The sequence below is a fragment of the Torulaspora globosa genome, chromosome 6, assembly GCF_014133895.1.
Source record: "Torulaspora globosa chromosome 6, complete sequence".
Lineage (NCBI taxonomy): Eukaryota > Fungi > Ascomycota > Saccharomycetes > Saccharomycetales > Saccharomycetaceae > Torulaspora > Torulaspora globosa.
The window spans coordinates 400,957-425,672 of record NC_050732.1 but is presented as its reverse complement, the minus strand read 5'-3'; the positions used below and the strand labels follow the sequence as shown (position 1 = coordinate 425,672).

Genomic DNA, 24,716 nt, shown 5'->3' with positions numbered 1-24,716 from the left:
TGTAGTTACTTCAACTAGTACAAGTTGGTGAAGTTAGGCATTTACGGCTTAGATAGCAGATACTTCATCTGCTGTGGCGCTGAAATATGTCTGGAGATGACCTGTTTGATGTGTTTGATGAACAGCCAGCGGTAATCCCCGAGATTGCAGCCGAAGGAGTGGAAAACTCGCCTGTGCCGGAACAAAATGGCAGAAAACACCAGCTGGAGGATGTCAAAACGGATGGCAGTGTGCCGGAGGAGCCTGAAACTAAGAGGAAAAAGCAAGAGAGTAAGTTAGTGGATGAAAAAAAGAGGAAATCGACGGTTGTACCAGTGGTTACTGATGCTTTTGAACAGGAGGCGTCCAGAGAGGTTGATGCGTCGGCTGGGTTGATGAATGCCGCTACAACACAAGTGGAGAGTGATGGGAAAGTTAAGCTGTCGCATCAAGTGCGCCATCAGGTGGCACTGCCGCCCAATTTTGATTACAAGCCTATCGGTGAACATAGAAGGAAAAACGAGGCGCGCACGTATCCCTTCACGCTTGATCCTTTCCAGGATACAGCCATTTCCTGCATTGATAGGGGGGAGTCGGTGCTGGTTTCGGCCCACACCTCGGCTGGTAAGACGGTAGTTGCCGAATACGCGATAGCCCAATCGTTGAGGGACAAGCAAAGGGTTATCTACACGTCGCCTATCAAGGCGTTGTCGAACCAAAAGTACAGAGAATTGCTGGCGGAGTTTGGAGATGTGGGACTTATGACAGGTGACATTACAATCAATCCCGATGCCGGGTGTTTGGTCATGACGACCGAAATTTTGAGGAGCATGTTGTATAGAGGTAGCGAGGTGATGAGGGAGGTTGCCTGGGTGGTGTTTGATGAAGTGCATTACATGAGAGACAAGGAGCGTGGCGTTGTGTGGGAGGAAACGATCATTTTGCTGCCGGACAAGGTTCATTACGTTTTCTTGTCGGCCACCATACCTAATGCTATGGAGTTTGCTGAGTGGATTTGTAAGATCCACGTACAGCCGTGCCACATTGTCTACACCGATTTCCGTCCTACGCCGCTTCAGCACTATTTATTCCCAGCACACGGTGAAGGAATATATCTGGTTGTCGACGAAAAGAGCACATTCAGAGAAGAGAATTTCCAGAAGGCAATGACCTCGATTAGCAACCAGTCTGGGGATGATCCTAATTCAGCCGATAGCAAGGGTAAAAAGGGCCAAACATACAAGGGAGGAGCAGCCAAAGGTGATGCAAAAGGTGATATTTACAAAATTGTAAAGATGATCTGGAAGAGAAAGTACAATCCCGTTATTGTGTTCTCATTCAGTAAGCGTGATTGTGAAGAACTTGCACTAAAGATGTCCAAGCTGGATTTCAATTCCGATGAAGAGAAAGATGCTTTAACCAAGATCTTTAATAATGCGATCGCATTACTGCCAGAGGTTGATAGAGAGCTGCCACAGATCAAACACATTCTGCCACTCTTGAGAAGAGGTATCGGTATTCACCACTCGGGTCTACTGCCTATTCTAAAGGAAGTTATCGAAATTTTATTCCAGGAAGGGTTTTTGAAAGTATTGTTTGCAACTGAGACATTCTCTATCGGTCTAAACATGCCGGCCAAGACTGTTGTTTTCACATCCGTAAGGAAGTGGGATGGTCAGCAGTTCCGTTGGGTTTCAGGTGGTGAATACATTCAGATGTCTGGTCGTGCTGGTCGTCGTGGTCTCGATGATCGTGGTATTGTTATCATGATGATCGATGAGAAAATGGAACCACAGGTAGCCAAAGGGATGGTTAAAGGGCAGGCAGATCGATTGGATTCGGCTTTCCATTTGGGTTACAATATGATTTTGAACTTGATGCGTGTTGAGGGTATATCCCCCGAATTCATGCTCGAGAATTCGTTTTATCAGTTTCAAAATGTGATTTCAGTACCAAGGATGGAAAAGAAACTCCTGGAGCTTCAGAAAATGGCAGATGATATTGAAATTGAAGATGAAGAAAATGTTAAAGATTACTACGAAGTTAGACAGACTCTAGATGGTTACAATCAAGACGTTCGCCACATCATTACTCATCCTGCGAATATCTTGAGTTTCCTGCAACCGGGACGGATGGTAGAGATCGCAATTGAGAATAAGGATAACTATGGTTGGGCTGTGGTAGTAGATTTTGCTAAGAGGATGAACAAACGCAATCCAACCGCTGAGTATACTGACCATGAGTCTTACATTGCTAATGTTGTGGTTAACACCATGTTCGTTGATTCACCTATAAATTTGATCAAGCCATTCAATCCTAAATTTCCTGAGGGTATACGTCCTGCTCATGAAGGTGAAAAAAGCATTTGTGCCATCATCCCAGTTACTCTAGACTGTATTCGCCGAATTGGAAACCTGCGACTCTTCATGCCAAAGGACATAAGGGCAAGCGGCCAGAAAGAAGTGGTCGGCAAATCACTTCAGGAGGTCTCACGCAGATTTCCTGACGGTATACCACTTATTGATCCTGTAAAAAACATGAAGATCGAGGATGAAGATTTCGCAAAGCTCTTGCGGAAAATTGAAGTCTTAGAAAGCAAACTCTATTCGAACCCTCTAGCCCAATCTGTTAGATTGAAGGAATTGTATGAAAGTTTCAGAAAGAAGCGCGCCTTAGAAGATGAATGCAAAGAGCTGAAGCATAAGATTAGTGAGTCTCAAGCTGTTATCCAGCTTGATGATCTACGTCGTCGCAAGAGAGTCCTTCGTCGTCTCGGTTTTTGTACTCAAAGTGACATTATTGAATTAAAGGGAAGAGTGGCATGTGAGATTTCTTCCGGTGATGAATTACTGCTAACAGAACTGATATTTAATGGTAATTTCAACGAATTGACACCACATCAAGCTGCTGCCCTACTTTCCTGTTTTGCTTTCCAAGAACGGTGTAAAGAAGCTCCACGACTCAAGCCAGAACTAGCAGAGCCATTAAAAGCCATGAGAGAGGCTGCAGCTAAAATTGCTAAAATAATGAAGGATTCCAAGATTGAGGTGGTCGAGAAGGATTACATTGAAAGTTTCAGACATGAGCTTATGGAAGTGGTATATGAATGGTGCAAAGGTGCTAGCTTCACTCAAATCTGTAAAATGACAGACGTCTATGAAGGTTCCCTGATTAGGATGTTCAAAAGATTAGAGGAACTCGTGAAGGAATTGGTTGACGTAGCAAATACTATTGGGAATGCCGCTCTGAAGGAAAAGATGGAAACAGTTCTAAATTTAATTCATAGAGATATCGTCTCTGCAGGATCCTTATATTTGTGATTCGGATGCGTTTTGCTGTGGTTACTTTCTAGGCGTTGATCATGTATATTTAGAACTCAGAGTACATTATAGACACATTTCTCAGTTCAGGAACGGAAACTAGATGTAGGAGGATGCAATATCGGCGTGAAGCTCGCTCCTTGGCCTACCGCCTTGAATTTTGATCAATTCGTTTTTCAAAGAGATGTGCCAAACAGAGTCCTCATATTTCAAGAGATTTTCGATGGATTCGCGACGCAAAGCGACCGTTTCAGACTCCGTTATGTTTCTGTCCTCAGCAGATATTAGATTCGACATAACCTTAGGCAACTCGTGAAGAAGGTATTCTGAGGAATGAGAAAACTGGGAAAATCGTTGGAGCAAAACCATCTGTTCCATATATGGCATTGCTAAGATGGATTCAGCAGTGAAGTGATCTTTAAGCATCGCAAAGCAAGCTGGGTCAGCTACAAGGTTCCTTATTACCCCCAGCTTGGAAGGTGTCAATTCTGAAAATCTCGTTATCAAAGTCGGATGGTACTCAAACAGATATGCTGGGTTCACGAACGACAAAAAATCAGTCAAATATGTGCTTGCAGGCGATAAGTGGATGTAAGTATCGTCCAGCTCCCTGAAAATAGAGCTATCTTCGAGATAAGAGAGTTTTCGAAAGAAGTTGAACAGATATGACCTAGCAAAGTATTTCACGTCTGAGTACTCTTCAAGTTGGGCAAAAATTTGACCATAAGTTGGAACAATACTTCGAACATATCTGAGAAGCCAATTGTGTGATGGTCCACCGACTTCTATGACATCAACCTCTCCCAAAACTTTTGTATAGTATACCAGGATGTGAATAAACATCACAATATCTATCTCTAATGATTGTAAGATTTCCTCTGGTCTTATGACAAAAAGCTTTTCACTGAATTCGGTGTGATCCATGTAGCTGCAGAGACTGCTTAGAATTTCCAGCAATCTAGCCATAGATGTCGGTTTATACTTTTTCCTAACGGCCATCAGTCTTGGGAAATTGTTAATCATAAGTCGCCTTCTGATCAGGTCGTCAGAGCACAAGTTTGAAATTGACCGTTCAATGCTATTAATAATGGAGATTTCTTGGGATTCATCGAAGTATAGGTCCAGCAATATGTCAACTATCTTCGAGTTAGCAAAAAGACCTTTGGGATAAGACCTCGAAATTACCTGGTTGGCCGCTCTCACCAGGGCAGGAATCCCACTATTCAATGATGTCGCAAGATCTTCAATGGAGAAGACTGTCAGAATGTCTTCAAAAGAGCTTATCGCTATCAATTTGCTTAATAGTTCCAATAACAGGTCGTAGTCTAGTTTCGAATCACCGCTGGAGGCGATGAGCAAGCGCTTGATGTTGGCCAACAATCGTTTCGGATCCACTTTCAGCACATTGATTGAACTCAAATTAAGTAGACATTTTTCTAGTTGTTCATTGACCAACGGATTCAGCACTTCAGCTTCCAGCGTTGCGTTGAGCTCATCTATTATGTGCCTAATAGCTGATGGCTCCTTTGAGTGAGAATCAGACATAGCGAAATTGGAAAGGTAACCACCGACACGCTCAATGGGGTTTGGCAGCTTATGGAGATAAGGTCGTTAACAAGTTACACCGATGGCCTTTAATCGTTACAAGCGACTTTGGCGTTATAGTTACTAATAGTATTGTTATATCGCTACATAGTCTCAGACAGTACGAGTGAGCTATGCCTTGCAGTAGACCTTATGGAGGCCTTGATCATAGTCGAAATGGTAGATTGCAGTCGATCTCTACTATTTCTGCATTTTTGCCCTTTTCATAACGCTTGAACTTGACAATAAAATAGAATTACACGACCTAAACATTAAAAAATGCTACTGACCGCCATTATGTACAGGTGATGATTAGTCGCTCTGTGAGTCTGACTTTGGTTTATTGTAAACTCTAATGTACTCGATGACTCTGGGATCATCCTTGAGTTCTCTAGTCCATTCGCTCTTTCGTTTCTCTCCCTCTCTAATCCAACTCTTAGGCCAGTCGTCTTCTTCCTCTTCACCGAGTGCCAGATCTTGCGGGTGTTCGAAAGGTCTAATATCTTTCTGGTTAACCATGTCTGCGACAGCAGAACTCACCGCTTGGGCATAGTACCTTTTCTGGTAAAACCGGTATATTCTCTCTGGAATATTCAAGAAGCCGATCAAGTTTGGAACTGGAATCATAAGAACTGCCTGGTGGAAAAGGAAAGGAACCTGCGTGGCAGGATCCCTGATATAAGGATCATTGTGGGCTGCACTTAGCTCCACGGGAAATTCTACGTCAGAGTACTCGTCTGGGCTGATAAAAGGTTTCAGCGCATTATTACTGCCGGTTTTCTTGTCCTCTTCAGTTTCTTCACTTTTACCACTGCCCGACTCCTGCTCTCCGTTTAGTTCATCATTGGTTTCAGCGTTGGCTGTTTGACCATCTCGCTCACTAGAGATCTTGTCCTGCTCAGCTTTCTCGTTCTCTGGCAGGTCCGTTGAAGCCTCTGGGGGATCCAATGGGCCCAGCAGACCCTCGTGTAGCCCAGTAATATACTCTTTATAGGCTCCTCTGCCTAGACAGATGACGCCACCGGCGAAGGACGGGTCCGGGTTCAGGGCGTCCTCGTAAACCACGGTTGGTTTTTGCGCATTGTAGAATATGCCCATGACATCCCTGTAATCAAAGTCGCTCTTAAATTGCTTGGCAAGTTCTGCATTAAACTCGTCGTCTCCACCTTGCACAGCAGTCAGCTCCTCTTTCTCTTGACTGCTGTTCTGAGATTGTGCTTGTCTCAATTGTCTTCTCAACTCTCTGATCCTATTCGCAACTTCCGTCCGTATAAACCCCTGCTTCTCTTCCTCAATGACCTCATAATCCAGACCTGCATAGTACAGGATAGGTTTAACGTACCTTTTCCACACTTTCAAAGACGTATCCAGGTAGTCGCCTGGTGGAGGTGCAATAAAAACGGTTATCTTTCTCGGTTTTCTGTTAACATCCAAGCTCCCAGATGACAGGGGCTTCACTGCAGCTTTGTAATGGCTCCTAATCTGCTTTTGCTTGTATTTATCGTACGCTATACCAGAGACAGATGCCGTTACCACCGACCAGAAGATCATCCAGTTTCGCGAAGGCAATCTCAACGCTGGTATACCCATCATCCTAAACGCCGGATTCGTATACCCAGGCTTCGAACCTTTGGCCTTAGACCCCAATCCCGACATCACAGAGTATTGAGCACTCCCTAATCAGGCCATGGCTATCTCGAAGATTTTAAAGTCTGCGATGCCTCCAATTTTTTAATAACTCGCTACTTCGAAAAACAGTAGTACCTACTCTGAAAATACTCTATCTTGTTATACAGGTTAGCATTTATCCTACCTGCGCCAGCATCCGACGCAGCTCAGCCATGATCAAGCAGCCAGTCCAAAGTGTCGGAAGCCCTCTAGCCGTGGTTACGGCCTTCGTCATCCCAGTGCAGGTTGAATCTTCCATCGGGAACGGCGTAATGCGCAATCTTGTCGATCACTTCTCTTGGAGTCGTGGCCACCTCGATGATGAGACCGTTCTTCTTGCTAATAAAGCCCTCCTTGATCGAATGCCCAATAAACTCCAACAGACGGTCATAAAACCCGTCGATGTTGAACAGCACTATAGGCTTACCGTGAATGCCCAGCTGCGACCACGTAATACACTCCATGATCTCTTCCAGCGTACCGTACCCGCCAGGCATCGCAACAAACGCGTCGCTCTCCTCCGCCATCTTCCGCTTTCTCGTATGCATGTCTGGCACAACACAGGTCTCCCCATACTTGCTCGAGATCGGCGTAGAACCCTTGTGGTTGTCAACTGACTCCCTGAGCTTGGCGTTAACATCTGCATCGTCGCCAGAGTCTCTTTCCTTCGCTACCAAAGCATTCGGGATGATACCTAACACCTTACCGTCGCAACCCGGCCCCATAGCAGAACTAGCTATCGTTCCCATCAAACCAGTACTACCACCGCCATACACCAATCTCCACTTCAACTTGTGCAGCAGCTCACCCAACGCTTTAGCCTGTTCCGAGTATTTTGAATCGTTTCCAAAACTAGAACCACAATAAACACAAACGCTACTAATACCAGATGTCATTGCAGCCCAGTCTTGCCGCTTACAACTCGGAACCTAGTCCACGGGGTTGTCACAATACACTATCTTTAAGTATCACATCCTTACCTGCCTAATCGCGACCAGGAGTTTAGGGCTCGCGGTTAGGGCTTCCGATCGCGCGCTTGATAAGAAAACACACGTTAAAGCGAGTTCATCACTTCTAAGCACCACTTTCCAGGTCCAGAGGCGGGTCATTATCAGTGTTTTGGCGCTGAACGGTGTCTTCGGAGTAGCGGTGGTGCTATAGCGATTGCAGATGGTGTCGGATGCTTCTTCGGCCAGCGCTAAAGCTGTGAGACGTTTTTTTGGGTTGGGCGGCTAACGCCACCGAGCGGAAAACAATGATTGCGATCGATGGCAGCGGAAGGAAGACGGAAGAGATGTTCGCAGCAGGTTTATGACCTCTGGCGGCAACCGCCAGCCACTTCCATCATGCTGTATGTCTGATATGATGTCACGTGACGCGATCTTAATGCTCCTGCGGCTTCTGGCGACCGGGACAGGGAGCATTATGTAGCGGAGAAAGCGCCGGTTGCCAATTTGTTGTCGTGTGACTTTTCCATAAGTCGTAACCCTGAGGGTGTTTAGCTGAGCAGAAAAATCAAGACAAAATGCCAGAGAATGCCGCTGGAGGCCAAGCGCCCAGCTGACATGGAGATGGTGCTGCTGTGGCGGCGAGGTGGGTTTGAATAAGAGATCCAAACTTTCAGTCCACAACTTATTGATAGAATTGCGGACTTGCAAGAGTGAAGGCTATCAGAGCTACACAGATGCCTCCAAGCTGTATGACCGACGGGGCGGGCGGCGCGAATGCCAAGAAAGATGGCGTTAGTGATGAGGGTGTCGTACATGGCCACATCCACAATTATGACAACATGACTCTGATTCACGGTCATGTTCATCGAACGCCGCTTCCCGCCAGCGATACGCCGGCGGATAGATCGCTGCTATCGAAGGGGATTATGAAATCGGGGGTGATGCCACAAGGTGACGGCAGCCAGTTGGATGAGAAATGTCTCGGCGGCGATAACGAGAATTTAGACTGCCAGTTTTTCCAGTTTGTCAATTATCACCAAGGTGGGAAACCCGCTGGCTGGATGACGAGAGATGCAAGCAACGTCGGCGCAGATGGTAAACAGGGATTTTTGCAGTCCAAACCGTCGCTTGGCCATTTGTATAACGATCAAGCCCTGCTGCTCCCCAGTAGCAAGCGGAAGTTCTCGCACGGTGCTGGAGAAGAGAACTGCCATTGCCCGCCGAAAATCCTAGAGATCTGCTGCGATGCGACGCATGACGCAACGACCGCGAGCAGCGCAGCAACGGTTGATGGTATACCGAGAGGCGTCAATCGGGACGAACTCAGGCGGTACAAGAAGAATCGAAGGCCTGTTTCAAAAAGCAGTATTGACTCTCTAGCAACTCCCAACCTGGATCACTTGGTCATTGACAATTGTGAAATATCCAGCGATAAAATAGTGAAGCCTAAGGACTTGGACTTTGAAGACGATGAAAATGATGACGAAAATATCTTCGAAAAATTTTGTGAAGAGTGTTTGAATCTGGGACACGAGCATAAACATGGGGCCTCTTCTTCTCCCGAGAATCTGGATTCCGATGTCAAAGATAAACATTGCCAGTATTGCCACCATCGACATCCGCATGATTATAGTCGAGCTCGCGCACCTTTACCGAGGGAAAATTCATCCACCACATTGTCGTCAACACATTCGACGCATAGCGAACTGGATCTTCTAGGCGATGGGGAAACGTACCACTCTGCTCAGGGTTCTGCATCGAATGTTCCTCCGCTAACCGCTAAGAAATATCCATCCCATTTCATGAACTCACAACTTGACTTGCAAATCCTGGACGATCTGTGCAATATATCATCTTTATATGAAGTTCCATTTGCCAATCACATGAATCATCATAGTCATCATCATCACCATATATCCGAAAACGAGGGAAATCAAGGAATCAACCTGCTCGAGTCCACAATAAAGTGTAAACCATCCTTTGCATCAAGTAACAATAGACACAATCATCATCACCATCGAGTACAGCTGCAAAATTGCACCGCACATTGCCAGCCAAGTGATACCAGTCGAGAGAGTGCTAGCAATGGTCTCAATGGCGATGATATTACTTCAGAGTGGGATAACAAGAATTATAGCTTTGAAAGATCAACCATCCCCAAAACTGGAAGCCCGGTTTCAGGTGATATGTCTTACCAAACTTCAGTGCCTAAAATAGAAGACTGTGGAAACATGCCTCAGGAACCTACAATAGCGTTCAACTGGTTATTTAAGAAAGATGAAAATGCGATCCAATGTAAATGGGACCAATGTCCTGAATCTTTTTCAAGCTTAATTGACCTTCAAAGACACATGCTCAGAGATCATGTTGCAGACGAAGATGCCTCCTGTTATTGGATACCGTGTACTTTCAAAGGCGAAGACACTTGTTCGTTGATCAATCACATTAACTCGGATCACGGAATAAACTTTGGATTGAATATTACAACATCTGATTCATGCATAAAACCAATGACTGTTGCACAAGATTGCCATCCACCTGTTCTGCAAGCGCATTCCAATAAACCCGAAGAGACTTCGCAGGTCCCGAAGTTTCAATGCAAATGGGGTGATTGTACAGCAGAACTTGATTCTGCTGCTTCCCTAACCAAGCACCTCGAAGAACACCTGGACAGAGGCAAATCGGAGTACCAATGTCTATGGCGTGGCTGTAACCGTAAGTTTGCTCAGCGTCAGAAGTTGGTACGCCATCTCAAAGTTCATTCAGGCTATAAACCTCATAAATGCCAAGTCTGTGGCAAATGCTTCTCGAACGAAGATACGCTGACTCAACACATGAGGATCCATTCTGGAGAAAAGCCCTTCGAATGCCACATATGCGGCAAAAGATTCGCTGTTTCTAGCTCACTGAAGATCCATATTCGAACGCACACGGGAGAAAAGCCACTCGAATGTAAAATTTGCGGCAAAAGATTCAGCGAGTCATCCAACTTGAGTAAGCACATGAAATGCCATAAGAAGAAATATAGCTGTAGCCACTGCAAACGAGGGTTCGATACAATTGAGAAATTTCAAGCACATGAAGCTAGATGCTTCAAGAAGAGTAAGTAGTACTCATACACATTATTGGCGTTACCTGCATTGTACTCCATTTCTATTTATGTTTAATTTCTAGAAACAGATACTCGACCATCCCCCAGTCTTCAAGACCTTGGTCAACCTCTTCCCGGATTATGGTGAATTTTCGGTCCTCGAGCAATCGACGTAATCGCCTTCTCTCAGCGGCATATCTGGCTCTAGCAGGAATCTCCAAAAAGCACGTCCCTTGCTCAGATAAGAACCTCTCAATGATACTGACCACCAACTCTGGATGATCCGGGGAATATATTGGATCTGAAACTATTACGACATCAAAAGTCTTACTAGAATGCATTTCGATGAAATGTGACGGGTTTGTCCAGTCCAACGCTGCCACTTTGGCAATATTATTCAGTCGGTTGATGTCTGCGTTTTTGCGCAAGTTGGAGATGATCTCTGGAAGGTCTGTCAGGAACATTTCGATGCCCTCTTCGCCATGAAGTTCGACCCATTTTGCTAGCCATGAGATGCCTGCCAAGCCAGTTCCAGAACCTAGTTCAAGTACCCTCAACGGAGATTTAAAGTGCCCTTGATGGAGCCTATTAATGAGTTTTTGAGAGAGGATGAAAGAAGAACCCCAAGTCTTCCAGCCGAGATTATCCGCTGTGAGAGATGGCTCGTGAATGTTAATAGAGCGTTCCAGACAGTCAAAGGTAAACTGTCGGGTCATTGAAGGCTGAGCGCTGCGTCCGCAGCTCTCAGCAATTCTTAAGCTCGCCTGTCTGATGATCTCGTCTCGCAAAAGATGGTCCCTATCCTCATAATACTTCAAGACCGAGGTATAGTAAGGGAGCATTAAAGCCCCATGCGTCACTGCCATTTGTGGAATTCTGGAGCATATTTTCGAAGCGCTGTTCAGATCAGCGTTTGGACACTGCTGAGAATAGTAACGGACAGCCTGCTCAAGATACTCTAATGGTATATGTTTCTCCTGGCAAATAACTGACACCGATGCATCACGATCACGGTTTATATCGCTAAAGTTGACTTGAGTGGCTGGCTGTAACAGACCCAGCACGCAAAGCAACACCTGCGGGGTCGCTAAATACGCCGGAGGTAAGTCAAGAACGTCTAAAAAGCCATGGTCTTCTACTTCTCCCTCAGCATCGTCGACATCAATTTCGTCGCTAGCACGATGGTTTGCGTGACCATTTCCCACTATCTCCTCACACTGGCCCTCTTCCTTCGCCTCCTTGGCGGTATACAGATCAAGAGGATCAAACATCCCAGCTGCCAACCCAACCTAGCCAGCCTTCAACCATTCTCTCAAGCTGTTTTGCCAAGCGATTTACCTCATCGCAGATCTATACGAAAAATTTCACACCGCTATGCCTTGCAAAGATCAAAGGCGAATTCCTAGCCATAAAAGGCGTCAAGCTCAAGTCTCTCAGGCCATTGCAATCCATTCAGCCGATCGCACTGATAGCCTGATCCTTATCTTGATCGCCCAAGTGAAATAATGACGCTTTTCAAGACGAAGCCATACTGAAGCAACTCTCGAGAACGATACAATTAAAGAGACAAGCCTACAGAGAGGCCAAACCATAGACAAGGAATGCACAGTGCATCAAAACGATACGGAACCCAGCGGCTAGGCTTTGGCTGCTTGCTGGGATGAATATACCACGTGATGGCTCTTAGAGGCGTTAATATCAAAGGGATTTGATCTACAACCATACAAACCTTAATCGTTACAGGCAGATGAAGCATAGCTTGCAGGTGTCTCGGGCGGAATATGAGTCTCGTGCCATATAAAGAGGGCTCAGTGATATTGGATGATCCCACTTCAAGGTCGCTAGTTATAGTGTATCCGTCAAATGGTTCGCTGGAGTTCTTTGAAAAAGTATTCGACACAGAGACGGGTGACGTGGATTCTTCGTGGAATCAGGCTGCGAAAGCGTCAATTGCTTCATTTGTGTGTCCTCAGTGTGGTACCGAAGTCAATCCGAGCGTTGGGGATGTCACAGAGGTTAAGGATGCGTCTGTTGGTGGTAATAATGTCTTGGAGGTGCTGAAAGAGCCAAGAACTAGCAGAAGACTGAGGCCGAAGGGTATTCTTTCTCGAAAGTACTTCAAATTGCTGGAAAGCAGCCATAGACATTATTCGCTGGAGCAGAACGAACGACCGGCTCTGGGACCTCAACACCAGTTTTTCCTCCCCGATAACCTTTTCATCCCCGGTTACTTTCATAAGTTCTTCAAGACCTTGTCATTACTGGGGAATGGAGCCCGGGGCTCCGTATATAAGGTTGTGCACAAGATCGGCGATATTGAACTGGGGATATTTGCAGTGAAAAAGATTCCAATTGGCAATGACATGGCCTGGTTTCAAAAATGTATTCGGGAAGTGAAAGCTTTGAGCTCTTTGACAAATCGCAGTGCTAACCTCATCACGTACAACCATGTTTGGTTGGAGATGAATACTGCTTGTGGGTTAGTGAGGACCTTGGATGGACGACAATTGGATGCTGTTGAGGATATCCCCTGCATATTCATTCTTCAGGAATACTGCAGTGGTGGAAATCTGGAAGATTTTATTTTCAAGGACGTTTTTCACAAGTTCCAGGACCTTCAGTCACCAAAAGAGAGAAAGAAGAAGTTCCTATATCGAAGAAGTCATCCTAACGAAGCGCTGGGTCTCTCGACAGAACAGATAGTTTCGATACTCAAAGATTTGGCCACCGGCTTGCAAGAATTGCATGATATCGGCCTTATTCATCGCGATTTAAAGCCATCTAATTGCCTTTTGCTTGAGGAAAATATCGAAGAACGGCCCATTGCGGAGTACTACCCAACTATAATCATCGGAGATCTCGGAGAATGTCAAATGGATGGCGAATCAAGAACGGCAACAGGAGCTACAGGCACTCTGGAGTTCACCGCTCCGGAAGTCATTATACCCGGTACCAGCCAGCATAGACCGACAAACTATAATGAGTACACGTTTGCTTCGGACCTGTACTCCTTGGGTATGATTTGTTATTTCATTGTGTTTGGGGAACTACCTTTCGAATCTCAGTTAGAGATTGGCCAGCTGAAGCATAGCATTTTGGGATTCGCTTTAGACAAATCCTCCTTAATTAGAAAGCATGAGGAGATGCATTTGAAAGCCATAGATAGCAGAATATTCGATTTGATGCTGCTACTATTGTCGAAAAACGCAACCGAAAGGCCTGCCGCTGGGGAAGTAATTCTGTTTTTGGAAAAATTGACCGACAAAACAGTTCAAGTAGAGTTCATAAGCAGTCGTGCAAGCAACGAACTAGAGCTCCTAAAGGATGATGCCAACTTTTCACTCGAGAACGAGGGCGTTACAGCGGATTATCCGAGTGTCGCTGACGAAAAAACAGAAGAATCGTCGGCAGAAGAGCGGCGGATGCCATTGACACAATACAAGACCATCCTCTGTATCGGAATTAATTCGGTCCTAACAATTATGATTCTTTCGTCTTCGACAGCGTCGCTTACTGCGCATTTTTCACTCATACTGTTGGGCATCTCCCTGAAGACCAGTCTGAAGTCTCAGAAATGGATTCTATTGGCCCTGTGCGCTATCCTCATGATGGACAGGTACAGCAGAGCCTCGAATTGATAGCCTTTACTAAAACATACTAGCATAGCATTTATACATACATTTCATGATCTGAAGGAAAATGTCAAGACCACAAGGGCTTCAAGCTTATGTAAGACAAAGGGAACAAAAAAGGGCCTACGGTTGTCAATGAAGCCATGACGCAGCCGTTGAACCGTAAGAGAAGCGCTACAGCAGTTTTAAGTACCGCGAGACAGGAAGATGGTCAGGATTCCGCCAATCGAACAAGGGCAAGGTTCTACAGTATTTCGTCAAATATCATTCCTCAGACTCTAACTCACCCTGATGACGATGAAGGTCTCGATTCAACTAAAGTAACCGCCGTCTTCCCACCAAGCTGGTCTCATGTGGGATTTCAATCGATTTTTAATGGTGGCGGTCAAAGGCGATCTAAGCGTAGCCTTAGGTCTAACGCTTCGCTCGAGGATCACTCGTTAGCTACTGGGAAGAGCTGCGATTCCCTTGCCAGCTCAGCCCATAGGAGAGATTTCCACAGATCGGAGGATGATATCTCCAATGAGAGCATAAATACTAGCGGTTCAAGCACCAAGGGCAAAATGCGGTCTACGTTTCTAGGAATAGGGAAAGACAATCAGTCCCTTGGCGATCGAAACTCCAGAATTTTTCGAACGAGCACCAATAGGAGTAGTTCAAGCGTATCAGGATCTCTGCTCAGTACAAAAATGCCAAACAAGACTAGCTCGCTCTCCAACATTGCAAAAAAGCTATTCAAGCACCGGCAACGCAGGGTGGTGGCTCATGATGAAGAATTGGAATCCGTTACGCCGACACCACTAAGCAAAATTTTGCATTCTTCCTATGCCAGGCATAAGGCACCTTCTCAGTTCATTCACAACAGTTCCGGCGAACCCAAATCTGCATATTCATTTCATTCTCTCAACCAAGGAGGCCAGTACGATAAACAACTTTTGCCAATACAGGATGAGAACTCGTTCACAGCTAACCTGATGTTCTTGCATGATTTTTTGAAGAACTTGTCCACCCTTGAGGCTAATTACAAGAACTTTCACGCTCAAGAGTTACATCTGCTAGAAGAAAATATTTGGACTGTCCATTGCACTATCACCACCGAATTGTTTAAGTTTAAGAGGATATGGCAACTTCCGGCCAAAGTTGAAGATTTAAACAGATTACTCGATTTCTATATCACTTTGAAGACCGAGAGCAAGGCTTCATCACCAAATGGCAAATTCCTGGACGAAGTTGAAGAGTTTTTAACCTCTTCGTTGTACATCCTGGAAAACCAAATTGTTTTTAATTATGCCAATGAGGATATCATGAACACATCTCTCAAGAGACTTGGAGTGATATGGCATATTTTTTATGAACAGGTTTATTACGATGTTATGGCGGTTTTCATGCCCTTAGAAAGAAGCTTTCAAGCGAGCCCAAAGTACTGGCAGGATAGATCTTTTCAAGAGAGCCCAACGCAGCATATTCTATCTGTGGATTACCTGCTTTTACGATGTTTCCGCGACTGCATAGTATTACCTTACTATCAAAATTTCATCGATAGTAACGAAGGAGCAAGTAAAAGCTTTCAAATGTACATTTTCAATGAAGAGGAGGAAAACGGCGTCACCCAACAGGACAAGCTTACTCTGCTGCAGTGCTTCGGAGTTCTGAATTCGATTCAAAGCAACGATCAGAACCAAAAGGTGATAGAGGATTTACTAGAAGGAACAAGAAGGAGCATATAGACAAAATTACCGCTAAATTATGGTATTGCCGCTGAGATTATTCCATGCTACACCACGGCCTACCATCTGCTATCTGGTGGCCACAAAGAAAAGGCTCAAGCCTTAGACCTATGAATGCAGCAACTAGAACTCCGAAGGAGTCCGCAATGGATACAGAACCCAGGGCAAACTCTCTCTTTTTGTTTTCAACCTCCTCAAGAATATTCAAAAATGTGTTGACGTATGCTGCTCCTCCCAGGAAGCCCTCATAAAATACCAAAAACATAATGGGCCATGGTGATTGGACGATATAATACCATGACTGCAACATTACCAGCAAAAGGTTTAGAAATTGCAGAGATGAAAGCAAGTAGAGTCTTTTCATCCTCACCAGATGTGCTGTAGAACGGGAAATGAAGACACCCAGCTGATACAGCGTCCCGTAGGTGACATAAATGTCCCTATACTTCCGGAAGAAGAATGGTACGTGCTTTTGACCCAGCGGGAAGAGAAGCGTCGGAGCGACTGCTTGATTGATCATGTATTCGAACAGATACACCGTCGTGAGCGGCAGCATAAAAGGTTCGATTAGCTCTTTCAGCTTTTGACAAGTATCATACATATTGGCTCTGAGATCAATCAAAAGATTCTGCTTCACCACTGACGAAACGCCCGTTGGTGGCGCCAGAGTAAGAGCGTTGATTTCCTCCGGATCATTATTGAGAAACGGCACCGCACTATCACTCACTTCCTCTTGACCAACACCTAGTTTATAGTATAGTAAAAAGCCTAGCGGCAAGACACTGAAGGACAGCAATGATACGGTGACCGGAATCTCCAGTAATGATGTAAATAACATGTAGATACCGCTTCCAAATAGACCAGCACCGCCAGTTCCTGACGACCATCCATTTAGCGATACTTCCTGATAGTAATGAGTCAATTGCAGAAACGTAACTTCCCCAAACCCTGAAGACAGCGATGCCAGCGCTACCCCGGCAAGGCAAACCCGCAAGCTGCCACAGGATACTAGAAGCATCCCCAGGCAGCTGAATACAATCAGACAAAGTATCCTGTGATCATATCGCAATTTATGAACGAAAAATGGAGCCACCAACTTGATGACAAACGCCGGCAGGATGTCCAACAGTAGCACTAGCGATTTAGGCAAGCTGGGCCCCACTATATCAACTGCAGCAGATAGGATAACGACATAAAGCACGTTATTGACCAACCCAAAAATCCAGAAGCAAATGTAGACTTGACGATTAGATAATACCATCCATATATGATTGATGTACTGAGTCACCTCAACGAACTATCAACCCTATAAGAGCAACCTTTATCACAAGGTTAATGCAACTAGCACTTTGCACTGCAAGAGCAACTCCTGGCACGTGCAAGCGTTAGAACATATAATGACAACTCAGCTAGCTATATAAGCGTATCACAAGAATTTCTTAAGTAGTCTGAGTCTTTCCACAGCCTTTTCCAGATATTGGTCGTCTTTGCAGACCGCGAATCTGAGAAGATTCTCTGCAGCCTTCTCATGTTCCTTGATGTAGAATTCTGTTGGCGGGATGGCCACGACGCCCAGCTCGTTGATCAGCCAATGCGAGATGCGGAAGTCCTTGGCTTTGTCGGAGAGTTCCTCAGGGTATGGATAGTCCTCTGGGATCTTTACCTTGGAAAAATCGACCAAGATGAAATAGGTACCCTCTGGCACCGTGTATGGGAGACCCAGCTCGTCGAATACGCTGGTGAAGATCTCATATTTGCGAGTGTACTCTTGTCGCATTTGCTCGAAGTAGTTGATCTCCAGGGCATCGTTGATGGAGTTGGCCACAGCCTCCTGCAGTGGCGATGGCGAGGAGAAGCAAATCCTGGTATGTGCCTTAGCGACGTAACTCAGTAATTCCGGGTTCAATGAGACCACCCAGCCGATTCTCCAGCCGGTTGCAGCAAAGGATTTGCCGGCAGAGCCCACCGACAAAGTCAACTGACCAATCTCGGGGCTCAAAGTGGCAATCCTGCTGAAGGAGTCTGTGAAATAGAGATGCTCGTACACTTCATCGGAAATAATAACCACGTTGTTCTTGACACAGATGTTACCTATGGTTGTCAGCTCCTCGCGAGTAAAGACCTTACCAATCGGGTTGTGGGGCGTGTTGATAATCACCGCCTTGGTCTTTCCCGTTATGGAGTTGGCAAATTGCTCGTAGTCGATAGTCCACTCGGTACCCTTCACCACACGCTCATCAATTCCCTTAGGGGGGTTGATGGGCACATACACGACTTTGCCGCCCAAGAGCTCGATATTTGGGATATACTGATCGAAAAACGGCTCAAAAACAATCACCTCGTCGCCGGGATTGATGATGCCCATCAAACTCGCAAGAATGCCCTCGTTTGCGCCGGTGGTGACCGTCACATTCTCCGGTTTCAACTGAGTGTTGTAGAAAGGCGAGTAGAGCTTGATCAAAGACTGGATCAGCGACGGGCGACCTCGAGTGGGAGAGTATTGATTAACCAGCGGTATATCCACCGCCTTCTGAGCCTCACTAATGGCAAATTTGGGCGGCGAGTAAGAAAAGAAGCCCTGTCCCAGGTTTATTAGTTCACGGCCGCTGTTATTCGCGTTATTGGCAGCAGCAGCTGCTGCTTCATTCGTCAGTGACCAAACATCCTTGGCAACATGCGAAGTAAAGTACTTATTTGGAACAATACGTGGTCTCGTCACGGTCATGGTTGCCAGCGTCTTCGCTACTTTTCCTGACATACACCTACCGGTCGATGCGATGCAATTGACCACTCTGAGCTTATAGATGCGGTCGTCGAGCTCATTGCAATCCTCGAAAGATAACGACCATGTCCTCATCTGCTATCAATCTCGATGAGCATTGGAGCCACACTCACAGTTTGCACGTGAAGTTGCAAGCTTCAATTATAATAAGGTTTAACTGGCAATGAGATGAGCAAACCATCAAAGAACACAGAAGTAGGATCAATTGCGATGCTTTCGAGGCTTAGAATCTGTGGAATTGCCAATGCTGGTCGTGGATTTCCAGTGACCCGCGGTCACAGAAGGACTTTTAAGACAGAGGCCACTCCAAGTCCTCCAAAATTGCCAAAGGAAGAGCAGGAAGAGTTTGAAAGATTGCAGAAAATCGCCCAGTCACAGGAAGCTATCGATGCTTATAATCGGGAGATAGAGGGAGACGCCACGAAGGAAAGCTTGAACTCGCCAATGCTGACCAAAAATGAGATTGGGTCTTTCTCACCAGAGTTTTCGAAGACGTTGCCTGAGTTTGAGGGGGATAAGAACCCTGAGACTGGCGAGATTGGTGGTCCTAAGCAGGATCCGCTGAGACATGGAGATTATTCGTTCAACGGAAGGGTGACTGACTTTTGAAATGAGTTATGTTAGTAATGGCTTTATTATAGGTAAATAGGTAGGTTGGGTTCGGGTTAGGGATTAGCTGGCACTTGACGAGAGGCAATATTCAGTTCATGGCTGCATTTCTGCAAAATTCTGGTGTCCTCTTGCAGCATGCGGTGGAGTTCTTGCCATTCTTCACGAGATCTCGACTCGTTATCGGCACCCATTGTGCTGATGCGGGCCAGCTCTTTCCTTAGGAACGCGAGCTGTTCGTGTTGCTTTTGGTAGCTGCGAACGTTCTGGTTAAACATAAGTACCTGAGCCCTGATTTCCCTGAACCAGTCCATCTCTTTCTTGCTAATTGCCATTTGTTTGAACTTGTTTGATTCCCCAATCTTACTCAAGTTGTCTTTCAGCTTGTCCAAGCGGGTTCTCAGCTTTGAATGGCGGGCTTCAAGCTGACCGAATCGAGTTGTTTGCCACGCAAGAGTGTCTTGGATACCGTCTCGCTTGTGAATCAGTTCTTCACTGATCTTCAGCTGGTGGGACAGGTCGGATTGCTGCTCCAGTAGTCTGTTGTGCAGTGCCGCGCCCAGACTTTGTCCCAAGGCGATCTTCTGGAATAGCTCTTTGGAAACTTCAGTCAGAAGCTCGAGTTGTTTCTCATTTGACTCATTATTAAGCGGAACCTGCCTGTCTCGTGGGTCGATGATCTTTCCTGGTGATTTTGCCAACTCCTTCTGAAACCTTCGGCTCAGCTGCATGATTTCGTCGATGTGTTGGGAATATGGAGCTTCGTAAGCTTTCTTAGGGACGCTCTCTTCCGAGGACATTTTGATTTCTTCCGATTCTTCGTGTCTCCTGATTATTTCTTTAGTCATTATATTAGTTGCCGTTACTGTTACAATACATTGTTCTGTGTTTGACGACCAGAAAGCTACCGATTGCGGCGTGCTATTGTATTGGAGGAAAGTCGTTTCACTCTTGAAGTCCAGTGCACCGAGTGGTCGTAGATCTGACTCGTCAAGACATTTCGCCAGGACAGTGGACCACCTGGTTGTGTCGACTGAAACCATGCCATTGTCGGCCAGGACTGAAAACCGACCAGGTAATTTCTTCTCAACCATAATTTGCTTGATGCTTCTGATTTCTAGCTTTATCAATTCAACAAGGACTAAAGAGTTGTTAAAGCTGTATCCCGCAAATGCCCAGTTCATCGTGGGTTCGAGGTCTTGGAAAAAAATTGCAACTTTGCCATCGTCTAAGGCCATGATAAGTAGTTGCTTATTTTGATCGATCGGCATGCTACAGATCATGCGACCGTTGCAGCCGTATATTTCATCTGGGAACGGCGCCATAGTGAAAGGGCCCTGAGCACGGACTTGGCGCAATTCAGAATGAATTTCCCGCGACTTCACGCCACTTTGAGATCCACGAAGTTTTGAAACGAACTGTAGCTGCTTTATTGTATTCTCCTTTATCTCGGACTTGGTTTCAGCGGTCAGTTCCTCGTACTGGATCAACGACTTGTACATCAACTCATCCAAGAGATTTTCTGGAATATCAATCACTGGAGGTAAACATGGATAAAAGGAATAGATATCCGCCCCTTCGCTGATGCTCAGCGCATAAAGTGTGATACCGTCCACCCCAAACGTAATACTCTCAATATCGCTAACGTACGAATCGAGACTGTATGCACCGCCAGAAAGATTCAAAACCACATCCTTGGTCCCTGTAATATCTTTCCAGTACGCTATAGTAACGGAGTCATCATCTTTCAGAATAACTAAAGTGTTTTGCTGACAAGCTAGCGGATGGAAAAGAATCTGTTTATATCTTGCCTCACCTCTGCCCAGCTTATGGGAGCACTTTTGGAACGCTCTAGCCATGCTGGAAGCATCTTTGTAGCCCCACGGGATCTCAATCATTCTAAACTCGACGTCGCTGTACAGACACACATATTCCGCGTCCTTCGAGACCACTGCATGCTTGAACCCGCCCAGTTTAGATAATAACGGCATGAAATTATAATCCTGATCAGATGTATCGCACCATCTCACCGTAGAATCCTCAATTGCTACTGCTCGTGAACCATCTTTAGCAGTGATAAAAAACCTCTCTGACGCATTGCTGCTGACGAAATTTCCCCCAAAGATGCGATGAGAATTTGCCTTCATGAGATCAAAGCTGGCAACACAGTTTGAGACGTTCTCACAAGACACAATTAGCTTCTATGAGACCTAGCCTTCACTCTTAGTCAATGCTTAGAGAGGGCTTTCGCTTATAGACTGTAGGTGACGTCCAAGGTGATATTCTTGAAGATCGATACTATAGAATGTGCTAAAGTGTATTTACAAGCCATCATCAGCGTTCACAGTTGCTGCAGGAAGTTATTTTGCTTGATCCGTGCTCGATTGGCCTTTCGAATCTGCTTTTTCCTTAATTTCAGCGGATCTTCTGCCAGTTTTCTGGCCTGAGCTTCTTTATCCAGCACTTCCCAAAGCCATGCTGGGTATTCATGATCTTCTAATGCGATTGGATCCTTGCCAGACTTCTTAACATTTAGGTTTAGCACGGTCCCAGCCGGACAGGAGGATTTGATCACTCTTGAAGATTCTTCTTGCAGACGGAGCCCAGCATTAAAAAAGCGTCTTGGAATGAAACGAAACATCTGCGATGGTCGCTGAAATTGCGCCTAGGTTGCCAGTAGCTGATCTCCAGTTGTATTCGCTGTCATTTAGACCCATTTCAATAGAACTTTACAGTGAAAAAAGTCCCGATTAAGAGGCATCACTAAAGACGTTGGGTAAAATGCTGGATATACCATAGAAAACAGCCTTGAGAGCCCTGTAAGCCTTGGGATTCTATCAATTCATCAGTAAAAGCGGTATCTCGAGTATCCAGCCAATTACGAGGTTCATGAAGATGTTCCAAGCGGCATAATAGCATAGTTTCGGGCTGAAAACGCTCCATATAAAGAGATGGAATCTTAAAATCAGACATGCCAGTAAGAGAGCGCAGCCTGAGACGCAGTTGAACATGAAAAATGTCAATTTGTTGTGCGAAAAGCGATTCCATTTTTGGTTTCCGCTGTAGAGGATTCTCCAGGTAAAAATGGACCAGTAGATCGATGGTACGAAATTGGAGAGACACATCATAAATCCGACAAGGTAAATGTTGTAGTCCTGTGATACCCCATGGTAGGCGTTGGATAGATCCACAGTGGCTATTGAGTTGGTACCACCAAAATGGAAGAATGTGAAATATTGCAGCACCAGGGACGTTATTGATGTGACGAAGGAGCTTGAGCCATAGTCCTCAACTAGGAGTTTCGTTAGTGAATTTCTCAGGGCATTGTACGCTAGGAACATGGGGATGTTAGAAGAAGGTGATTGGAAAACCAATAACATTGTGAGAAGTGTGGAGATCGAGTTTAGAGCGCCCCTCTTGGACGTCAATTTGGCAAAACCAAGGTTGATTAGAATGCATGTCAGGAAGCATTTGTAAAAGAGGCGAGCTACTGGCACCAGCGATTCTTCGAAAACGTCACCTGTCGTGCTGCCTGTGATAATGGAGCAGCTTTTTAATGCAACTTGATACATCCAGTCGGGTACTCTTTCCCTGTTGACTATAGACCAACTTACCTTGTAGACGAAGCAAAGCATGCTGACCAACAAAGTGGACACAAAGGAGAGGAGGTCGCTCTGAAGGAGACCCAAGCCGAAAATGGTGAAAAAATTCAGGTACCATTGTTGAATGGGGTTACGCTTTAAAATCTCAAAGATGGTGTTTTCATAGAAATGCTTTTGACCGCTGTTATTCCAGCCTCGTATTATTCTTAGGCAGAGCAATATTATCAAGTGTGTAAATTTCTTATCAGGAAGGTGCAAGCTGGATAGCAGGACTCCTCCAGTAGCGATCCACCACCATATTTGATGCTCTTCCTCCACAAAACTACTTCCGAAACTCGAGAGTCCCACAATCAGCGAAATGGTTAAAATGATGAAGAAGGGCTTTTCAAGCCTGATCTGCTGCAAACCTGCCGCCATCGCAGCCATGGTGGAAACCAGAAGTATCAGAAGGCCCAGGTACAAAAACTCGTAATTGTAGTCTGTAGCAGACCTCATCAATTCGCTCTGAATATCTCTCATTTTTTGAAAAGTGGCGTCAAGATTCTCGAAGACATCATCTGTATCCTTGTGGCTTCTTTTTACAGATTGCAGTTGCCGAAAGTTTTCCTGAACTTTAATGGCTGCCAGTTTATCATCCAACAGCTGCAGCGTTTCGCGAATTACCACACCTACGCTGTTTTTGGGTATTGGAAAGTTGAAAAGGGTTGCCAGAGTGGGGACCAAATCCACCTGCTGTATTGATGTCAAATACTGGTACGTAGGATTTGTAGAGGTATCCTTAACGGGTAGGCGAACTAACTTTTGTTGCGCAGGCACTTCATAATCCTGCAGTTTCTTGGACATCAGGACCATGGCCGCCGACGTTTCTCCCGATGAAGAGCCTCCATGGTTACCATTATCATTCATTCCATGGTCACCCATGACGCAAATCAGCGTGTCATTACCAGAATTTTCGTAAATTTGCCCAATTATCTCGTCCATTTCCTGGTGCTTCGCAGGCATGAATTGCGAATCTGATCCACCTTTGTGCCCAATGTGATCTAAACCCAAGTAATGCAATATCAAAACATCCCAGTCTTCCTGATTCATCAACTGTTCCGAGATATGCCTGGTGACGTTATGATCGACTTGTTCAAAATCACTAACAAAGAAAGAATTGGTACCTTCGTACTCGTCAAAGAAGTCGAGTGGGAATAATTTAAGCCATGTATCATCTCCGAAGAACCTAATTCTCTTGTTATAATTGACAAATTGTTTAACCCAAGAGTCCTGCTCATTCAAGTTAGACGAAGAATCGCCCTCAGCAACGTTCAAAATGGCATCCAGAAAATTAGGCGTTGATCCAGTGGTAATACCTTTCAGTCTCGGTAGTGTAACTGTCGGCGGATTGGAGAAAGCCGTGAAGCCCCAAGCATTGCCTTGTTCAAGCAAGGAATGGAGCTGAAAGAAGTGCGACTTTGATTCCTCAAAGACGAAATCACTTCTAAGAGCGTCGATCACAACTAAGACAAACTTGCTAAACACTGGTTTGGTCTTGCTTTGCAGATCAGGTTCAATTAGAAATTTAGCATCACCTTTAAGTACTTTCTTTTGGGGGAAAAACCCAGCACAAAAGAGTGAAATGGCAACCAATTGGCAGACCAATAGTGCGAAAATTCGCTTCGCCATTAGACTCAGTATCTGTCCTTCAAGGCCCTAAAGATGCTCTGGTTTCTTGAGCTCTATTTATCTTTAGATTCAAACGCGAAAATATAAGATTCAAGTAACTAATA

The 24,716-nt window shown here is 45.4% G+C and overlaps 14 protein-coding genes across 14 annotated transcripts; 5 read left to right on the top strand and 9 right to left on the bottom strand.

Moving 5' to 3' along the window:
* Positions 1–86: 86 nt before the first annotated feature.
* MTR4 (ATP-dependent RNA helicase MTR4) lies at positions 87–3,299 on the top strand (the record flags this gene model as incomplete). The annotated part of the gene is made up of 1 exon (XM_037284666.1): positions 87–3,299. The coding sequence occupies one exon, from the start codon at positions 87–89 to the stop codon at positions 3,297–3,299; it is 3,213 nt and encodes a 1,070-aa protein (XP_037140562.1).
* Positions 3,300–3,398: 99 nt separating this feature from the next.
* Positions 3,399–4,844, bottom strand: HSM3 (Hsm3p; the record flags this gene model as incomplete). The annotated part of the gene is made up of 1 exon (XM_037284665.1): positions 3,399–4,844. The coding sequence occupies one exon, from the start codon at positions 4,842–4,844 to the stop codon at positions 3,399–3,401; it is 1,446 nt and encodes a 481-aa protein (XP_037140561.1).
* A 351-nt stretch (positions 4,845–5,195) lies between these two features.
* On the bottom strand, positions 5,196–6,539 carry TIM54 (Tim22-complex subunit TIM54; the record flags this gene model as incomplete). Its single annotated transcript, XM_037284664.1, has 1 exon — positions 5,196–6,539. The coding sequence occupies one exon, from the start codon at positions 6,537–6,539 to the stop codon at positions 5,196–5,198; it is 1,344 nt and encodes a 447-aa protein (XP_037140560.1).
* A 221-nt stretch (positions 6,540–6,760) lies between these two features.
* On the bottom strand, positions 6,761–7,447 carry LOG1 (Log1p; the record flags this gene model as incomplete). Its single annotated transcript, XM_037284663.1, has 1 exon — positions 6,761–7,447. The coding sequence occupies one exon, from the start codon at positions 7,445–7,447 to the stop codon at positions 6,761–6,763; it is 687 nt and encodes a 228-aa protein (XP_037140559.1).
* Positions 7,448–8,235: 788 nt separating this feature from the next.
* On the top strand, positions 8,236–10,611 carry ZAP1 (Zap1p; the record flags this gene model as incomplete). Its single annotated transcript, XM_037284662.1, has 1 exon — positions 8,236–10,611. The coding sequence occupies one exon, from the start codon at positions 8,236–8,238 to the stop codon at positions 10,609–10,611; it is 2,376 nt and encodes a 791-aa protein (XP_037140558.1).
* Positions 10,612–10,654: 43 nt separating this feature from the next.
* EFM2 (S-adenosylmethionine-dependent methyltransferase) lies at positions 10,655–11,863 on the bottom strand (the record flags this gene model as incomplete). Its single annotated transcript, XM_037284661.1, has 1 exon — positions 10,655–11,863. One exon carries the CDS (start codon positions 11,861–11,863, stop codon positions 10,655–10,657), a length of 1,209 nt encoding a protein of 402 aa, XP_037140557.1.
* Positions 11,864–12,373: 510 nt separating this feature from the next.
* On the top strand, positions 12,374–14,230 carry IKS1 (protein kinase IKS1; the record flags this gene model as incomplete). Its single annotated transcript, XM_037284660.1, has 1 exon — positions 12,374–14,230. The coding sequence occupies one exon, from the start codon at positions 12,374–12,376 to the stop codon at positions 14,228–14,230; it is 1,857 nt and encodes a 618-aa protein (XP_037140556.1).
* A 137-nt stretch (positions 14,231–14,367) lies between these two features.
* BIT61 (Bit61p) lies at positions 14,368–15,951 on the top strand (the record flags this gene model as incomplete). The annotated part of the gene is made up of 1 exon (XM_037284659.1): positions 14,368–15,951. The coding sequence occupies one exon, from the start codon at positions 14,368–14,370 to the stop codon at positions 15,949–15,951; it is 1,584 nt and encodes a 527-aa protein (XP_037140555.1).
* A 37-nt stretch (positions 15,952–15,988) lies between these two features.
* YHC3 (amino acid transporter YHC3) lies at positions 15,989–17,212 on the bottom strand (the record flags this gene model as incomplete). The annotated part of the gene is made up of 1 exon (XM_037284658.1): positions 15,989–17,212. One exon carries the CDS (start codon positions 17,210–17,212, stop codon positions 15,989–15,991), a length of 1,224 nt encoding a protein of 407 aa, XP_037140554.1.
* Positions 17,213–17,377: 165 nt separating this feature from the next.
* On the bottom strand, positions 17,378–18,808 carry BNA3 (kynurenine--oxoglutarate transaminase; the record flags this gene model as incomplete). The annotated part of the gene is made up of 1 exon (XM_037284657.1): positions 17,378–18,808. The coding sequence occupies one exon, from the start codon at positions 18,806–18,808 to the stop codon at positions 17,378–17,380; it is 1,431 nt and encodes a 476-aa protein (XP_037140553.1).
* Positions 18,809–18,901: 93 nt separating this feature from the next.
* On the top strand, positions 18,902–19,342 carry SDH8 (Sdh8p; the record flags this gene model as incomplete). Its single annotated transcript, XM_037284656.1, has 1 exon — positions 18,902–19,342. One exon carries the CDS (start codon positions 18,902–18,904, stop codon positions 19,340–19,342), a length of 441 nt encoding a protein of 146 aa, XP_037140552.1.
* Positions 19,343–19,398: 56 nt separating this feature from the next.
* On the bottom strand, positions 19,399–21,489 carry NUP82 (linker nucleoporin NUP82; the record flags this gene model as incomplete). Its single annotated transcript, XM_037284655.1, has 1 exon — positions 19,399–21,489. One exon carries the CDS (start codon positions 21,487–21,489, stop codon positions 19,399–19,401), a length of 2,091 nt encoding a protein of 696 aa, XP_037140551.1.
* A 194-nt stretch (positions 21,490–21,683) lies between these two features.
* Positions 21,684–21,983, bottom strand: MRPL37 (mitochondrial 54S ribosomal protein mL54; the record flags this gene model as incomplete). Its single annotated transcript, XM_037284654.1, has 1 exon — positions 21,684–21,983. One exon carries the CDS (start codon positions 21,981–21,983, stop codon positions 21,684–21,686), a length of 300 nt encoding a protein of 99 aa, XP_037140550.1.
* Positions 21,984–22,179: 196 nt separating this feature from the next.
* On the bottom strand, positions 22,180–24,612 carry LAS21 (mannose-ethanolamine phosphotransferase LAS21; the record flags this gene model as incomplete). The annotated part of the gene is made up of 1 exon (XM_037284653.1): positions 22,180–24,612. One exon carries the CDS (start codon positions 24,610–24,612, stop codon positions 22,180–22,182), a length of 2,433 nt encoding a protein of 810 aa, XP_037140549.1.
* Positions 24,613–24,716: the final 104 nt, after the last annotated feature.